The 18,942-nt window shown below is 41.0% G+C and overlaps 3 protein-coding genes and 2 pseudogenes across 3 annotated transcripts in view; all 5 read right to left on the bottom strand.

Annotated features, from left to right (window-relative positions):
* LOC132470985 (odorant receptor 131-2-like) overlaps nt 1–1,708 on the bottom strand; it is a 2,380-nt gene extending 672 nt beyond the window's left edge. Inside the window, exons 1-3 of the mRNA XM_060069946.1 lie at nt 1,696–1,708; nt 1,320–1,408; nt 1–150 (exon numbers count right to left, since the gene is read on the bottom strand). The exon at nt 1–150 is cut by the window's left edge and continues 672 nt beyond it. Of these exons, the coding sequence (XP_059925929.1) occupies nt 1–150; nt 1,320–1,408; nt 1,696–1,708 (252 nt within the window). The remainder of the gene's footprint in view (nt 151–1,319; nt 1,409–1,695) is intronic.
* Nucleotides 1,709–4,266: 2,558 nt separating this feature from the next.
* On the bottom strand, nt 4,267–6,012 carry LOC132470984 (odorant receptor 131-2-like; annotated as a pseudogene).
* An 867-nt stretch (nt 6,013–6,879) lies between these two features.
* Nucleotides 6,880–9,710, bottom strand: LOC132470983 (odorant receptor 131-2-like). Its single transcript, XM_060069944.1, has 3 exons — nt 9,682–9,710; nt 9,265–9,442; nt 6,880–8,087 (listed from the first exon to the last, which is right to left on the bottom strand). The coding sequence occupies exons 1-3, from the start codon at nt 9,708–9,710 to the stop codon at nt 7,326–7,328; spliced, it is 969 nt and encodes a 322-aa protein (XP_059925927.1). The 3' UTR covers nt 6,880–7,325.
* Nucleotides 9,711–12,105: 2,395 nt separating this feature from the next.
* Nucleotides 12,106–14,046, bottom strand: LOC132470982 (odorant receptor 131-2-like; annotated as a pseudogene).
* Nucleotides 14,047–15,035: 989 nt separating this feature from the next.
* Nucleotides 15,036–16,175, bottom strand: LOC132470981 (odorant receptor 131-2-like). The gene has a single exon (XM_060069943.1). The coding sequence runs from the start codon at nt 16,173–16,175 to the stop codon at nt 15,360–15,362; it is 816 nt and encodes a 271-aa protein (XP_059925926.1). The 3' UTR covers nt 15,036–15,359.
* Nucleotides 16,176–18,942: the final 2,767 nt, after the last annotated feature.

Below are 18,942 nucleotides of genomic sequence, written 5' to 3'. Positions count from 1 at the left end.
GGAGATGACCAGCAGGAGGCAGCAGAAAGAAACGTTGATGGTGTAGAAGGTGTACCAGATAACGACCAGAAGCCCAGAAATCGACAGCTGGATCATATCGTTGAGAACCAGGTGGATGAAGAGGATGTATCGAGGGTCCACCCTAAAGAGCTGCAGGAGAAAGAGGTAGTAATGGTTAGGGTATTCCACTCCAAGCAGAAACATTGTTAAATCATCAATGTCGACCATCTCCCTCCCTCCCTGCACCTTAAAAGGTTGCAGGATTCATACAGCCCTTCTTCACATCTTCACACCTACATGTAAGAACTATTATATGAGTTTGAGTTTAAAGAAATGCCAAAATCATTCACCAGCTATCAGTGAGTGCTGTGCCATTACAATATCTGTTCAAGTTGACGGCCTGTGTCTGCATGACCCAATACATATTTTAGAGCGCTCCCAGTTCATCTCTCATCCATCCGGGAAGCTCTTCCCTGCATGGTTCAGGGAATCCATCTTTCCTATCAAAAACAGTTGCATGAAAAGTGACCCTTCTCAATGGCAGAGAAACCTAGGGATGGAGCAAAGTAGAGCGAGGGGATGATTTGTGTTTTTTTTTCTTTCAAAATCTTGTGCTCTTTCCTGCCGCCTCTCTTTACAACTTATCAATCTTTGCTACATCACCTTAATCTACCATATCTTTATTCACTTTTAGCTGCTTTGGATAAAAGACAACATTTCTAATATTAAATATATGACTCAGTCTACTGACAAACAGAATCAGAATGACAGGCCAAGCACACACACACACACACACACACACACACACACACACACACACACACACACACACACACACACACACACACACACACACACACACACACACACAAAATGTTGCAATATTCCTTCATAGCAAGAGCATAGACATTGCATAAACACAACCTAAAGGTCACGTTAAGCATGTGTCAATATACTGTGTTAAGGAAACTGAAAAGGGCCACCACGAATAGCAATCTTTCCATCAACCGCCCTCCACACTTTATAGCATATAATTCCAAAAGCCAAAACTATAAAATCTGTATTCTAAAAAACGATTTCTGGAGCAATATCAATGCTACACTGTGCTGTGCTGTCCTTAACCTACCTGTTAGCCTCCTTAGGCAAGACGTTTTAAGCTTTACCTGCTCCTAAATGGCCCTGCTCCATATTCACTATCTAGCCCCTACCCACACCTCAATGACCTGCTGCTGTTTTCCGTGTCCAACCTCTACGTTGTCTACCTATCCTTTATGACCCTTCACTGTAATCACTGTGTCAGGCTATTGTGAGCAAGGTACCTGATGTTTGGTGAAGGTGTGGACCAGGGTGCCGTTGATGTAGTTGATGGAGATGCAGAGCGCCACGACAACGACGTTCTTGGCGACGACTGTAGTAAACGTTTCTGTAATAAGGAGAGCTGAGGAATTTCTCCCGACCAACGATTCATTCAGTGTTCTGAGGTCTCTTACCCTATACCTGGAAGAACAGATTCAGTAGTAACATTTATTCGAATGTTAATATCACATTAAATTGCTTGCCTTTTACCTTTTTTTTCATAAATTATTTAAAAAAAGTTAAGTCTACATTCTAGTATTACTTCTAGTACATACTATGAGGGTAATACTAATACAGTTCGGATTAGTAAATTTAGTAAGCATCTTTTAAATACAAAACCATACTCGTCCATCTCTGCTAGGTGTCTTGCCAATACTGACCCTTGCCAATACTGTTCGCAGAATACCATCGTTCATATAGAACCTGTTAAAGTCCTAGGGGCTTGTAAAACGTGTGTGTGTGTGTGTGTGTGTGTGTGTGTGTGTGTGTGTGTGTGTGTGTGTGTGTGTGTGTGTGTGTTTGAGTGTGTGCGTGTACGTGTGTGTGTGTGTGTGTGTGTGTGTGTATGTGTGTGTGTGTGTGTGTGTGTGTGTGTGTGTGTGTGTGTGTGTGTGTGTGTGCGTGTGTGTGTGTGTGTGTGTGTGTGTGTGCGTCTGTATGTGTGTGTGTGTGTGTGTGTGTGTGTGTGTGTGTGTGTGTGTGTGTGTGTGTGTGTGTGTGTGTGAAACCTAAGTGAAATAAAGAAAAAGCTGAACATTTTACTTTTTACTTACTTCACCCTAAATATTACTCATTGCTCAAAACATTTCAAAAGAATATGATTTTTGTGACCTAGTCTTTAGGTACCCTATACATGCATTATAAATACTCTTACACCTTTGACACTATACTTGGGCGCACACGGAACTGCACTTTAAGATCACTTTTATTCTGCATATATTTAAAGGACAATTCCGGTATTTTGAACATTGAGCCCCCTTTCTGGTTTGTTTAGGATGAAATAGAGTGGGTGACACCGAAATTTGAACTATTAGTCCTTTCTCGGGTATTTGGCTCATTTTTAATCGCTCCTGCCTGCTTCACAATGGTTGTCTGTGTGCATACACAAACCTGTCAACCCAGCAACCCTAAACGTTCGTTTTCAAAAATGTGCAAGTAACCGAGTGGTTAGTGGCATTCGTGAAGTTTAAAAAAAAAATATCGGTTTTCCATCCGTGTTAGTTGCTAAATTGAACTATTTTTTCAGATGCCTCACAACCGCATATAAACTTCCGCACAAGGTCCCACTCCGTGCAGCACCTACTTTCGACTTCCGTCGGCATCTGCCTGCACTTCCCACAGCACACCACCCGCCCGTGATCCTGGGGGGACCGCTTCAGCCGGAGCTTCAGGCGCCTCCGTAGCCCTAGCCTCCATCTCACGTAGCTCCGCCGTCAAAATCGAGTGCGTCCTCCAGAAGCCACCTTTCATAATCCATTTTCAGTGATTTTCTATGTGATTTTCCCTAATCCGAAGTGCTCACGGTACAAGACTTCAAACCAACGTAAACAGCCCACCTTTCCGGTTCGGCGGAGTAATATCATCGTGCAGTAATGAGTCTTCCAACTGAAATCAACTGGCGATAAATGTGCAATAAAACACGACAGAAATCATATATTGCGCCGATAATTTTTTTTTAAACTTCACGAATGTCACTAACCACTCGGTTACTTGCACATTTTTGAAAACGAACGTTTAGGGTTGCTGGGTTGACAGGTTTGTGTATGCACACAGACAACCATTGTGAAGCAGGCAGGAGCGATTCAAAATGAGCCAAATACCCGAGAAAGGACTAATAGTTAAAATTTCGGTGTCACCCACTCTATTTCATCCTAAACAAACCAGAAAGGGGGCTCAATGTTCAAAATACCGGAATTGTCCTTTAAGGATTGTTTTCCTAGTTTGTAAATTAACTTTAGGTTCATATTTAGAACACCATTACACTATTTTTATGATACTTGGAGGAATTTTACGTAGTTTTATGTAGTAAACGATCACTTTTATACACATTTAAGTTATAATTAATGCAATAAGATAAATCCATAATTTGCACTTGTTGATGCTCCCTAGTTTTCGATGAGTATTCAGTTTGGTATTTTTTCCTCTGAAACATTGAAGTGATAGCCTGGGAACCAGATGGATCTGAGAGCTAATTTAATATTTGTTCTGACAGGTTGTCTGGCCCGCCTCCCGATCAGACAGGTTTCTAGCCATAATAGCCTGGTTCAGGTCAATCATAACCATATATCTATATGGGCAGGATTGAAATGGTGGCCAGAGGTTCAATATGGTTGTTGCTGATGTTTGTCTCTGCTATGTATGAAATGATTTGGACAGTATATTTTCTCTAAGATGATATCAAAAAACTGCACTTAAGGCTTTGTTTGATTACAAAGATGTGTTTGCTGTATCGCCAATCAACATTTGCGGCAACTGTAGGGAATAGATTTTGGTTTAAAGCTATATAAATTATTGAAGAAACTAAAAAAACGTTTCCCCCATCCTTGTTGGGTCACTTATCAAACCCTTCGTAACAGCTCAGTTAATTATCAATATTACTGTCATGCAGATTCACTTTGTAGGCTCAAGGCTAAACTAATGCAATGCTCTACTGTCTTGTGTGCAAAGTGAGCATTTATACTCTCTTAATTGCAGGCAATAATTCCATATAGTCAAAAGATGAATGTCAATATTTTTTTATTTCCGAGTGAACACATGAATCTTAAATGGATCAAAAGTGGTGAACCGCAATCTTGGCTTGATACATTTCCACACTGTAAGACTACGATGTCAACTACAGCGAAATTCTAACAGTAATCTACTGCATTTAGGTTTTAAAGTACAATGCTGTGGAAAAACTGCATTGTGGGTATCTCAATGATCGTTCAAGCATTTAATCAGTCAGTGCAGATTAAATGGTGGTAACTCTCTATTCCTTTGATTTGATCGTCCTAGCGTTTGATCATTCTGAGCATCGAAGGCCCTTCCATAGAGCTCCGTAGCAGAACTTTAAGCAGGAGCTTCCGGAAGGTCCTGTCTCTGAGGCCGTAGATGAGCTGGGCTGATGAGCAGAGGCAGGATCTGGATGAGGATGAACAGTGAGAAGTGAATAGATAATGCCCCTTCCGGAAAGAGAGAGGACAAACCTTCCACAAACAAGGGCCACAGGTACGTGAGCATGCTCGTAGCAGCTGAAAGCCGTGGAGTACCACTGTGTTCCTTGTCTTTTTGGCATCTGCTGAAGCACCCTTGGCAGCGAATAGGATTTTGAAATATGTGTAGAAGAGGATGAACCAGACAAGGACCAGGAAGATGATGTAGGAGGCGTCCCTCTTCTCCTTGAGGAGGGGGTTTCTGAAGACTCTGTCCCCAACACAGAAGACCCTGGATAGGAAGAAACCCAGGGGCTCCGTCCCGAGCGCCACAAAGACATCTGGTAGGGCGGCGAGCCAGCTCATCACCTCAAGCCAATAACCAGGTAGGTCTTCTTCACCGAGCACACTGGGTATGGTGGAGAGGAAAGCAGACGGCGATGTAGCCCTGCAGCGCCATCACCGCTAGGTTCAACGGTGTGTTAGTGTTAGTGCAGACGATGATTAGGAGCAGGCAGATGCAGATTGCCACATTGATGTTGAACAAGAGGTCAGTCAGCAGCAGCAGGGACATTTGGGAGAGAAGGAGCATGTCATTGACCACCAGGTGCATGAAGAGGATGTAAAAGAGAGTTCAGGTGCAGCCCCTGGCAGCAAGGAGAAGAGACATATGCACAAATATTAAAATCAAGAAGCCACATGGTCAGATCATGGAAGGGGTAATTTTTTTTTTCTATGCTAAATATCCCTTGAATTCTTTGTCCCATTAATTTTTCTCATTTTAATGCTCTTATCAACATGGAGAAGTGCATCAGCTTGCCTTGTGCAAATGTTTTTTTATTGATAACAACATTGGCATATACTGATCAAAACAGGACGGTACAAAAAAAAAGCCTATAATGCAATTTAACGATGAACATAGAAAGATATGCCTTGAACATAGCAGTCAGGCTACTGCTTCTTTGTTCTGAGCCCAAAAAAAATAAATAATAATAATTTGCGTTAATCGCGCGTTAAAAAATTTAACGCCGTTAAAATTGGTTTGCGTTAACGCCGTTAATAACGCGTTTAACTGACAGCTCTAATATATATATATATATATATATATATGATACATTTTAATAAATACTGTTACGACCACTGTCACAGTATATTAATAGTATTTATAACTATTATGCAAACAGTAAAACCCCCGTATAAAAGTCATTCCATCAATCTCAGAATGTGTTAAAATGTTCCCTTTTTCCATTTAGCAATTCCATAATATATTATTTAAATCAACTTCCAATAATCACTAAAAAATGTGGTGGAAAATGTATATTATAAAAAATTGATCATTAGAATATATTATTATGATAAGAGTTACAATATTTTAACAAAAAATTGAAGTTTGAAAAGACATTTCAATTCGTTGATCAGAAATAATCAGGAACCAGAGGAACCTGAACAAACTGACATGGTTCCTGTGGAAGGTGTGCACCATGAGGTCATTGTAGTTGATGGAGATGCAAAGAGCCGCAGCCATGACATTCTTGGTAACGCCAGACCACGTATCCCGGTATAAGACCACTGTGAAGTTACCGTTCGATGAACCATCCATCTGTAGGATAATCCTGTGACCATAGGGAAACAAATTCAACAACAATTTAAATGAGATTCCAAACGAGTTTCTTTGAATAATCGGCAAGTTTACAATAAATGTAAACTTATTTTTAAGGGTCAAATAATTAACGTTAATTACATTAATGCAATGTATGTTAGCTATAGGGTTAGGGTTAAACCTTAAATATTTGTCATTAATGTTTAAGTATTGTACCCTTTTTTGTAAAATGTTACAGCTAAGGCCCACCACAATCCCAACCAACCATTCACTGCATACCCACATATAATTGTAGTGCATGATTATGAAAAACATCACACACACATTACTCAGTTATTGACACAAAATATGCTTAAAATAAAGTAGATAAATAACTAAACTACTAAAAAAATCGGTACAACAAGCAGAATTTAGTTAAACAAAAACAGTTAAATATAAGGTGCTGTTTAGCATGTGCAATGTTCGCATACAGCAGAAGGCCCTGGAAGACATTGAAATATAGAAGTTTGAATATATACATTGGATATTGAATATTATTAGTAGATAAGTACATAGTGTAAATGAAGCTCACAGTTGAAAATAAATACAATGTCATCAGTGTTTGAGAGAGTCATTCAGCTGATGGTCTGTGGATAAAAACTGTTTTTAGGTCTGGTTGTTGTGGCTTTCACGCTCCTGTAGCGTCTGCCAGATGGTAGCATTGTGTGCAGTGTGTGCTGGGGGTGTGTAGTGTCCTTGGTGATGTTGTGTGCCCTCTTTGTATCCCTCTTTAATAACTATAAAGCTAGGGTGCTAACTAGGACTAAGAGGAGTGAGCACATCACCCCTATCCTAAGGTCCTTACACTGGCTTCCTGTTATTTATAGAATTGAATTTAAAGCTCTACTTCTTGTTTTTAAAGCACTAAATGGCATTGGACCAAACTATATACTATGTAAAAAATATATATATATACATACACGACATGTTCATACAGCACATCTTTTCTCCCTTTATTTTTTATAGCATATGTGATTACATTGAAGGTCTTTCATTATATTGCTTGCATGTACTTCTTCACTTTAAATGATACTGTTGTCTTTTTCTCTGTAAAGCACATTGAACTGCTTGGTGTAAGAAATGCGCTATACAAGAAAAAATGTATCTGGAACATCTGGAATACTACAACGGTAATATTTTGCTTGTTTCTTTTATTATTTAGAATCCTGCTTTGTGATTGTGACGGTTTGGTTTGGTTTTTATGATGACTTGACTTCACACATCAAATATCTACTGAGATAGTTTCGGAACTTCTTATCTCTTACTCCATAAATAATGGGGCTTAGGAAGCGTGGCATGACCTGAATTAAGACATATAAGGCGAACCTACTGTCGTAGATATGCTGGGGGAAAAGGTACAGCAGGGCCGCCTGAAATAGGGGCCTTATGTAAATCATCATGCAGAGCAGGAGCTGGAAGCCATGCAGAAGCAGAGTGTTCCTCGCCTTCTTCACATCTGCGTTGGCCGCCTTGGCCGCGAACAGAACATTGAAATAGGTGAAGAACAAGGTTAGCCAGACCACAACTAGACAGATGATGTGGGAGGTGTTCCTCTTCTGGATGCTGCTCCTGAAGACTGTGTCCCGCATACAGAAAACCCTGGTATGAAAGAAGCTTGGAGGCTCCACTATCACGAGCAGGAAGATGTCGGGTAGGATGGAGATGGCACTCGCCCCCCAAATCAAACCTATCAGGATGTAGGTTCTCTTCACAGTGCAAATCTGTAGGTAACGCATAGGGAAGCACACAGCTACATAGCACTCCACTGCCATACAGGCCAGGTTGAGAGGGGTGTTGAGGGTAGTGCAGATGGCGATGACCAGCAGGAGGCAGCAGAAAGAAACGTTGATGGTGTTGAAGATGTACCAGATAGCGATCAGAAGCCCAGACAACGACAGCTGGATGATATCGTTGAGAACCAGGTGGATGAAGAGGATGTATCGAGGGTCCACCCTAAAGAGCTGCAGGAGAAAGAGGTAGTAATGGTTAGGGTATTCCACTCCAAGCAGAAACGTTGTTAAATCATCAACGTCGACCGTCTCCCTCCCTCCCTGCACCTTAAAAGGTTGCAGGATTCATACAGCCCTTCTTCACATCTTCACACCTACATGTAAGAACTATTATATGAGTTTGAGTTTAAAGAGATGCCAAAATCATTCACCAGCTATCAGTGAGTGTAATGTGCCATTACAATATCTGTTCAAGTTGACGGCCCGTGTCTGCATGACCCAATACATATTTTAGAGCGCTCCCAGTTCATCTCTCATCCATCCGGGAAGCTCTTCCCTGCATGGTTCAGGGAATCCATCTTTCCTATCAAAAACAGTTGCATGAAAAGTGACCCTTCTCAATGGCAGAGAAACCTAGGGATGGAGCAAAGTAGAGCGAGGGGATGATTTGTGTTTTTTTTTTCTTTTAAAATCTTGTGCTCTTTCCTGCCGCCTCTCTTTACAACTTATCAATCTTAGCTACATCACCTTAATCTACTATATCTTTATTCACTTTTAGCTGCTTTGGATAAAAGACAACATTTCTAATATTAAATATATGACTCAGTCTCTACTGACAGAATCAGAATGACAGGCCAAGCACACACACACACACACACACACACACACACACACACACACACACACACACACACACACACACACACACACACACACACACACACACACACACACACACAAAATGTTGCAAGATTCCTTCATAGCAAGAGCATAGACATTGCATGAACACAACCTAAAGGTCACGTTAAGCATGTGTCAATATACTGTGTTAAGGAAACTGAAAAGGGCCACCACGAATAGCAGTCTTTCCATCAACCGCCCCTCCACACTTTATAGCATATAATTCCAAAAGCCAAAACTATACAATCTGAAATCTAAAAAACGATTTCTGGAGCAATATCAATGCTACACTGTGCTGTGCTGTCCTTAACCTACCTGTTAGCCTCCTTAGGCAAGACGTTTTAAGCTTTACCTGCTCCTAAATGGCCCTGCTCCATATTCACTATCTAGCCCCTACCCACACCTCAATGACCTGCTGCTGTTTTCCGTGTCCAACCTCTACGTTGTCTACCTATCCTTTATGACCCTTCTCTGTAATCACTGTGTCAGGCTATTGTGAGCAAGGTACCTGATGTTTGGTGAAGGTGTGGACCAGGGTGCCGTTGATGTAGTTGATGGAGATGCAGAGCGCCACGAGAACGACGTTCTTGGCGACGACTGTAGAATACGTTTCTGTAAAAAGGAGAGCTGAGGAATTTCTCCCGACCAACGACTCATTCAGTGTTCTGAGGTCTCTTACCCTATACCTGGAAGAACAGATTCAGTAGTAACATTTATTCTAATGTTAATATCACATTAAATTGCTTGCCTTTTACCTTTTTTTTCATAAATTATTTAAAAAAAGTTAAGTCTACATTCTAGTATTACTTCTAGTACATACTATGAGGGTAATACTAATACAGTTCGGATTAGTAAATTTAGTAAGCATCTTTTAAATACAAAACCATACTCGTCCATCTCTGCTAGGTGTCTTGCCAATACTGACCCTTGCCAATACTGTTCGCAGAATACCATCGTTCATATAGAACCTGTTAAAGTCCTAGGGGCTTGTAAAACGTGTGTGTGTGTGTGTGTGTGTGTGTGTGTGTGTGTGTGTGTGTGTGTGTGTGTGTGTGTTTGAGTGTGTGCGTGTACGTGTGTGTGTGTGTGTGTGTGTGTGTGTGTGTGTGTGTGTGTGTGTGTGTGTGTGTGTCTGTGTGTGTGTGTGTGTGTGTGTGTGTGTGTGTTTGTGTGTGTGTGTGTGTGTGTGTGTGTGTGTGTGTGTGTGTGTGTGTGTGTGTGCGTGTGCGTGTGCGTGTGCGTGTGCGTGTGTGTGTGTGTGTGTGTGTGCGTCTGTATGTGTGTGTGTGTGTGTGTGTGTGTGTATGTGTGTGTGTGTGTGTGTGTGTGTGTGTGTGTGTGTGAAACCTAAGTGAAATAAAGAAAAAGCTGAACATTTTACTTTTTACTTACTTCACCCTAAATATTACTCATTGCTCAAAACATTTCAAAAGAATATGATTTTTGTGATCTAGTCTTTAGGTACCCTATACATGCATTATAAATACTCTTACACCTTTGACACTATACTTGGGCGCACACGGAACTGCACTTTAAGATCACTTTTATTCTGCATATATTTAAAGGACAATTCCGGTATTTTGAACATTGAGCCCCCTTTCTGGTTTGTTTAGGATGAAATAGAGTGGGTGACACCGAAATTTGAACTATTAGTCCTTTCTCGGGTATTTGGCTCATTTTTAATCGCTCCTGCCTGCTTCACAATGGTTGTCTGTGTGCATACACAAACCTGTCAACCCAGCAACCCTAAACGTTCGTTTTCAAAAATGTGCAAGTAACCGAGTGGTTAGTGGCATTCGTGAAGTTTAAAAAAAAAATATCGGCGCAATATATGTTTTCCATCCGTGTTAGTTGCTAAATTGAACTATTTTTTCAGATGCCTCACAACCGCATATAAACTTCCGCAAAAGGTCCCACTCCGTGCAGCACCTACTTTCGACTTCCGTCGGCATCTGCCTGCACTTCCCACAGCACACCACCCGCCCGTGATCCTGGGGGGACCGCTTCAGCCGGAGCTTCAGGCGCCTCCGTAGCCCTAGCCTCCATCTCACGTAGCTCCGCCGTCAAAATCGAGTGCGTCCTCCAGAAGCCACCTTTCATAATCCATTTTCAGTGATTTTCTATGTGATTTTCCCTAATCGGAAGTGCTCACGGTACAAGACTTCAAACCAACGTAAACAGCCCACCTTTCCGGTTCGGCGGAGTAATATCATCGTGCAGTAATGAGTCTTCCAACTGAAATCAACTGGCGATAAATGTGCAATAAAACACGACAGAAATCATATATTGCGCCGATAATTTTTTTTTAAACTTCACGAATGTCACTAACCACTCGGTTACTTGCACATTTTTGAAAACGAACGTTTAGGGTTGCTGGGTTGACAGGTTTGTGTATGCACACAGACAACCATTGTGAAGCAGGCAGGAGCGATTCAAAATGAGCCAAATACCCGAGAAAGGACTAATAGTTAAAATTTCGGTGTCACCCACTCTATTTCATCCTAAACAAACCAGAAAGGGGGCTCAATGTTCAAAATACCGGAATTGTCCTTTAAGGATTGTTTTCCTAGTTTGTAAATTAACTTTAGGTTCATATTTAGAACACCATTACACTATTTTTATGATACTTGGAGGAATTTTACGTAGTTTTATGTAGTAAACGATCACTTTTATACACATTTAAGTTATAATTAATGCAATAAGATAAATCCATAATTTGCACTTGTTGATGCTCCCTAGTTTTCGATGAGTATTCAGTTTGGTATTTTTTCCTCTGAAACATTGAAGTGATAGCCTGGGAACCAGATGGATCTGAGAGCTAATTTAATATTTGTTCTGACAGGTTGTCTGGCCCGCCTCCCGATCAGACAGGTTTCTAGCCATAATAGCCTGGTTCAGGTCAATCATAACCATATATCTATATGGGCAGGATTGAAATGGTGGCCAGAGGTTCAATATGGTTGTTGCTGATGTTTGTCTCTGCTATGTATGAAATGATTTGGACAGTATATTTTCTCTAAGATGATATCAAAAAACTGCACTTAAGGCTTTGTTTGATTACAAAGATGTGTTTGCTGTATCGCCAATCAACATTTGCGGCAACTGTAGGGAATAGATTTTGGTTTAAAGCTATATAAATTATTGAAGAAACTAAAAAAACGTTTCCCCCATCCTTGTTGGGTCACTTATCAAACCCTTCGTAACAGCTCAGTTAATTATCAATATTACTGTCATGCAGATTCACTTTGTAGGCTCAAGGCTAAACTAATGCAATGCTCTACTGTCTTGTGTGCAAAGTGAGCATTTATACTCTCTTAATTGCAGGCAATAATTCCATATAGTCAAAAGATGAATGTCAATATTTTTTTATTTCCGAGTGAACACATGAATCTTAAATGGATCAAAAGTGGTGAACCGCAATCTTGGCTTGATACATTTCCACACTGTAAGACTACGATGTCAACTACAGCGAAATTCTAACAGTAATCTACTGCATTTAGGTTTTAAAGTACAATGCTGTGGAAAAACTGTGCATTGTGGGTATCTCAATGATCGTTCAAGCATTTAATCAGTCAGTGCAGATTAAATGGTGGTAACTCTCTATTCCTTTGATTTGATCGTCCTAGCGTTTGATCATTCTGAGCATCGAAGGCCCTTCCATAGAGCTCCGTAGCAGAACTTTAAGCAGGAGCTTCCGGAAGGTCCTGTCTCTGAGGCCGTAGATGAGCTGGGCTGATGAGCAGAGGCAGGATCTGGATGAGGATGAACAGTGAGAAGTGAATAGATAATGCCCCTTCCGGAAAGAGAGAGGACAAACCTTCCACAAACAAGGGCCACAGGTACGTGAGCATGCTCGTAGCAGCTGAAAGCCGTGGAGTACCACTGTGTTCCTTGTCTTTTTGGCATCTGCTGAAGCACCCTTGGCAGCGAATAGGATTTTGAAATATGTGTAGAAGAGGATGAACCAGACAAGGACCAGGAAGATGATGTAGGAGGCGTCCCTCTTCTCCTTGAGGAGGGGGTTTCTGAAGACTCTGTCTCCAACACAGAAGACCCTGGATAGGAAGAAACCCAGGGGCTCCGTCCCGAGCGCCACAAAGACATCTGGTAGGGCGGCGAGCCAGCTCATCACCTCAAGCCAATAACCAGGTAGGTCTTCTTCACCGAGCACACTGGGTATGGTGGAGAGGAAAGCAGACGGCGATGTAGCCCTGCAGCGCCATCACCGCTAGGTTCAACGGTGTGTTAGTGTTAGTGCAGACGATGATTAGGAGCAGGCAGATGCAGATTGCCACATTGATGTTGAACAAGAGGTCAGTCAGCAGCAGCAGGGACATTTGGGAGAGAAGGAGCATGTCATTGACCACCAGGTGCATGAAGAGGATGTAAAAGAGAGTTCAGGTGCAGCCCCTGGCAGCAAGGAGAAGAGACATATGCACAAATATTAAAATCAAGAAGCCACATGGTCAGATCATGGAAGGGGTAATTTTTTTTTTCTATGCTAAATATCCCTTGAATTCTTTGTCCCATTAATTTTTCTCATTTTAATGCTCTTATCAACATGGAGAAGTGCATCAGCTTGCCTTGTGCAAATGTTTTTTTATTGATAACAACATTGGCATATACTGATCAAAACAGGACGGTACAAAAAAAAAGCCTATAATGCAATTTAACGATGAACATAGAAAGATATGCCTTGAACATAGCAGTCAGGCTACTGCTTCTTTGTTCTGAGCCCAAAAAAAATAAATAATAATAATTTGCGTTAATCGCGCGTTAAAAAATTTAACGCCGTTAAAATTGGTTTGCGTTAACGCCGTTAATAACGCGTTTAACTGACAGCTCTAATATATATATATATATATATATATATATGATACATTTTAATAAATACTGTTACGACCACTGTCACAGTATATTAATAGTATTTATAACTATTATGCAAACAGTAAAACCCCCGTATAAAAGTCATTCCATCAATCTCAGAATGTGTTAAAATGTTCCCTTTTTCCATTTAGCAATTCCATAATATATTATTTAAATCAACTTCCAATAATCACTAAAAAATGTGGTGGAAAATGTATATTATAAAAAATTGATCATTAGAATATATTATTATGATAAGAGTTACAATATTTTAACAAAAAATTGAAGTTTGAAAAGACATTTCAATTCGTTGATCAGAAATAATCAGGAACCAGAGGAACCTGAACAAACTGACATGGTTCCTGTGGAAGGTGTGCACCATGAGGTCATTGTAGTTGATGGAGATGCAAAGAGCCGCAGCCATGACATTCTTGGTAACGCCAGACCACGTATCCCGGTATAAGACCACTGTGAAGTTACCGTTCGATGAACCATCCATCTGTAGGATAATCCTGTGACCATAGGGAAACAAATTCAACAACAATTTAAATGAGATTCCAAACGAGTTTCTTTGAATAATCGGCAAGTTTACAATAAATGTAAACTTATTTTTAAGGGTCAAATAATTAACGTTAATTACATTAATGCAATGTATGTTAGCTATAGGGTTAGGGTTAAACCTTAAATATTTGTCATTAATGTTTAAGTATTGTACCCTTTTTTGTAAAATGTTACAGCTAAGGCCCACCACAATCCCAACCAACCATTCACTGCATACCCACATATAATTGTAGTGCATGATTATGAAAAACATCACACACACATTACTCAGTTATTGACACAAAATATGCTTAAAATAAAGTAGATAAATAACTAAACTACTAAAAAAATCGGTACAACAAGCAGAATTTAGTTAAACAAAAACAGTTAAATATAAGGTGCTGTTTAGCATGTGCAATGTTCGCATACAGCAGAAGGCCCTGGAAGACATTGAAATATAGAAGTTTGAATATATACATTGGATATTGAATATTATTAGTAGATAAGTACATAGTGTAAATGAAGCTCACAGTTGAAAATAAATACAATGTCATCAGTGTTTGAGAGAGTCATTCAGCTGATGGTCTGTGGATAAAAACTGTTTTTAGGTCTGGTTGTTGTGGCTTTCACGCTCCTGTAGCGTCTGCCAGATGGTAGCATTGTGTGCAGTGTGTGCTGGGGGTGTGTAGTGTCCTTGGTGATGTTGTGTGCCCTCTTTGTATCCCTCTTTAATAACTATAAAGCTAGGGTGCTAACTAGGACTAAGAGGAGTGAGCACATCACCCCTATCCTAAGGTCCTTACACTGGCTTCCTGTTATTTATAGAATTGAATTTAAAGCTCTACTTCTTGTTTTTAAAGCACTAAATGGCATTGGACCAAACTATATACTATGTAAAAAATATATATATATACATACACGACATGTTCATACAGCACATCTTTTCTCCCTTTATTTTTTATAGCATATGTGATTACATTGAAGGTCTTTCATTATATTGCTTGCATGTACTTCTTCACTTTAAATGATACTGTTGTCTTTTTCTCTGTAAAGCACATTGAACTGCTTGGTGTAAGAAATGCGCTATACAAGAAAAAATGTATCTGGAACATCTGGAATACTACAACGGTAATATTTTGCTTGTTTCTTTTATTATTTAGAATCCTGCTTTGTGATTGTGACGGTTTGGTTTGGTTTTTATGATGACTTGACTTCACACATCAAATATCTACTGAGATAGTTTCGGAACTTCTTATCTCTTACTCCATAAATAATGGGGCTTAGGAAGCGTGGCATGACCTGAATTAAGACATATAAGGCGAACCTACTGTCGTAGATATGCTGGGGGAAAAGGTACAGCAGGGCCGCCTGAAATAGGGGCCTTATGTAAATCATCATGCAGAGCAGGAGCTGGAAGCCATGCAGAAGCAGAGTGTTCCTCGCCTTCTTCACATCTGCGTTGGCCGCCTTGGCCGCGAACAGAACATTGAAATAGGTGAAGAACAAGGTTAGCCAGACCACAACTAGACAGATGATGTGGGAGGTGTTCCTCTTCTGGATGCTGCTCCTGAAGACTGTGTCCCGCATACAGAAAACCCTGGTATGAAAGAAGCTTGGAGGCTCCACTATCACGAGCAGGAAGATGTCGGGTAGGATGGAGATGGCACTCGCCCCCCAAATCAAACCTATCAGGATGTAGGTTCTCTTCACAGTGCAAATCTGTAGGTAACGCATAGGGAAGCACACAGCTACATAGCACTCCACTGCCATACAGGCCAGGTTGAGAGGGGTGTTGAGGGTAGTGCAGATGGCGATGACCAGCAGGAGGCAGCAGAAAGAAACGTTGATGGTGTTGAAGATGTACCAGATAGCGATCAGAAGCCCAGACAACGACAGCTGGATGATATCGTTGAGAACCAGGTGGATGAAGAGGATGTATCGAGGGTCCACCCTAAAGAGCTGCAGGAGAAAGAGGTAGTAATGGTTAGGGTATTCCACTCCAAGCAGAAACATTGTTAAATCATCAACGTCGACCGTCTCCCTCCCTCCCTGCACCTTAAAAGGTTGCAGGATTCATACAGCCCTTCTTCACATCTTCACACCTACATGTAAGAACTATTATATGAGTTTGAGTTTAAAGAGATGCCAAAATAATTCACCAGCTATCAGTGAGTGTAATGTGCCATTACAATATCTGTTCAAGTTGACGGCCCGTGTCTGCATGACCCAATACATATTTTAGAGCGCTCCCAGTTCATCTCTCATCCATCCGGGAAGCTCTTCCCTGCATGGTTCAGGGAATCCATCTTTCCTATCAAAAACAGTTGCATGAAAAGTGACCCTTCTCAATGGCAGAGAAACCTAGGGATGGAGCAAAGTAGAGCGAGGGGATGATTTGTGTTTTTTTTTCTTTTAAAATCTTGTGCTCTTTCCTGCCGCCTCTCTTTACAACTTATCAATCTTAGCTACATCACCTTAATCTACTATATCTTTATTCACTTTTAGCTGCTTTGGATAAAAGACAACATTTCTAATATTAAATATATGACTCAGTCTCTACTGACAGAATCAGAATGACAGGCCAAGCACACACACACACACACACACACACACACACACACACACACACACACACACACACACACACACACACACACACACACACACACACACACACACACACACACACACACACACAAAATGTTGCAAGATTCCTTCATAGCAAGAGCATAGACATTGCATAAACACAACCTAAAGGTCACGTTAAGCATGTGTCAATATACTGTGTTAAGGAAACTGAAAAGGGCCACCACGAATAGCAGTCTTTCCATCAACCGCCCCTCCACACTTTATAGCATATAATTCCAAAAGCCAAAACTATACAATCTGAAATCTAAAAAACGATTTCTGGAGCAATATCAATGCTACACTGTGCTGTGCTGTCCTTAACCTACCTGTTAGCCTCCTTAGGCAAGACGTTTTAAGCTTTACCTGCTCCTAAATGGCCCTGCTCCATATTCACTATCTAGCCCCTACCCACACCTCAATGACCTGCTGCTGTTTTCCGTGTCCAACCTCTACGTTGTCTACCTATCCTTTATGACCCTTCTCTGTAATCACTGTGTCAGGCTATTGTGAGCAAGGTACCTGATGTTTGGTGAAGGTGTGGACCAGGGTGCCGTTGATGTAGTTGATGGAGATGCAGAGCGCCACGAGAACGACGTTCTTGGCGACGACTGTAGAATACGTTTCTGTAAAAAGGAGAGCTGAGGAATTTCTCCCGACCAACGACTCATTCAGTGTTCTGAGGTCTCTTACCCTATACCTGGAAGAACAGATTCAGTAGTAACATTTATTCTAATGTTAATATCACATTAAATTGCTTGCCTTTTACCTTTTTTTTCATAAATTATTTAAAAAAAGTTAAGTCTACATTCTAGTATTACTTCTAGTACATACTATGAGGGTAATACTAATACAGTTCGGATTAGTAAATTTAGTAAGCATCTTTTAAATACAAAACCATACTCGTCCATCTCTGCTAGGTGTCTTGCCAATACTGACCCTTGCCAATACTGTTCGCAGAATACCATCGTTCATATAGAACCTGTTAAAGTCCTAGGGGCTTGTAAAACGTGTGTGTGTGTGTGTGTGTGTGTGTGTGTGTGTGTGTGTGTGTGTGTGTTTGAGTGTGTGCGTGTACGTGTGTGTGTGTGTGTGTGTGTGTGTGTGTGTGTGTGTGTGTGTGTGTGTGTGTGTGTGTGTGTGTCTGTGTGTGTGTGTGTGTGTGTGTGTTTGTGTGTGTGTGTGTGTGTGTGTGTGTGTGTGTGTGTGTGTGTGTGTGTGTGTGTGTGTGTGTGTGTGTGTGTGTGTGTGTGTGTGTGTGTGTGTGTGTGTGTGTGTGTGTGCGTGCGTGTGTGTGTGTGTGTGTGTGTGTGTGTGTGTGCGTCTGTATGTGTGTGTGTGTGTGTGTGTGTGTGTGTGTGTGTGTGTGTGTGAAACCTAAGTGAAATAAAGAAAAAGCTGAACATTTTACTTTTTACTTACTTCACCCTAAATATTACTCATTGCTCAAAACATTTCAAAAGAATATGATTTTTGTGATCTAGTCTTTAGGTACCCTATACATGCATTATAAATACTCTTACACCTTTGACACTATACTTGGGCGCACACGGAACTGCACTTTAAGATCACTTTTATTCTGCATATATTCAAAGGACAATTCCGGTATTTTGAACATTGAGCCCCCTTTCTGGTTTGTTTAGGATGAAATAGAGTGGGTGACACCGAAATTTGAACTATTAGTCCTTTCTCGGGTATTTGGCTCATTTTTAATCGCTCCTGCCTGCTTCACAATGGTTGTCTGTGTGCATACACAAACCTGTCAACCCAGCAACCCTAAACGTTCGTTTTCAAAAATGTGCAAGTAACCGAGTGGTTAGTGGCATTCGTGAAGTTTAAAAAAAAAATATCGGTTTTCCATCCGTGTTAGTTGCTAAATTGAACTATTTTTTCAGATGCCTCACAACCGCATATAAACTTCCGCACAAGGTCCCACTCCATGCAGCACCTACTTTCGACTTCCGTCGGCATCTGCCTGCACTTCCCACAGCACACCACCCGCCCGTGATCCTGGGGGGACCGCTTCAGCCGGAGCTTCAGGCGCCTCCGTAGCCCTAGCCTCCATCTCACGTAGCTCCGCCGTCAAAATCGAGTGCGTCCTCCAGAAGCCACCTTTCATAATCCATTTTCAGTGATTTTCTATGTGATTTTCCCT

The sequence above is a fragment of the Gadus macrocephalus genome, chromosome 13 (genome assembly GCF_031168955.1).
Source record: "Gadus macrocephalus chromosome 13, ASM3116895v1".
Taxonomy (NCBI): Eukaryota; Metazoa; Chordata; class Actinopteri; order Gadiformes; family Gadidae; genus Gadus; species Gadus macrocephalus.
This window is presented reverse-complemented; position numbering and strand designations above follow the sequence as displayed.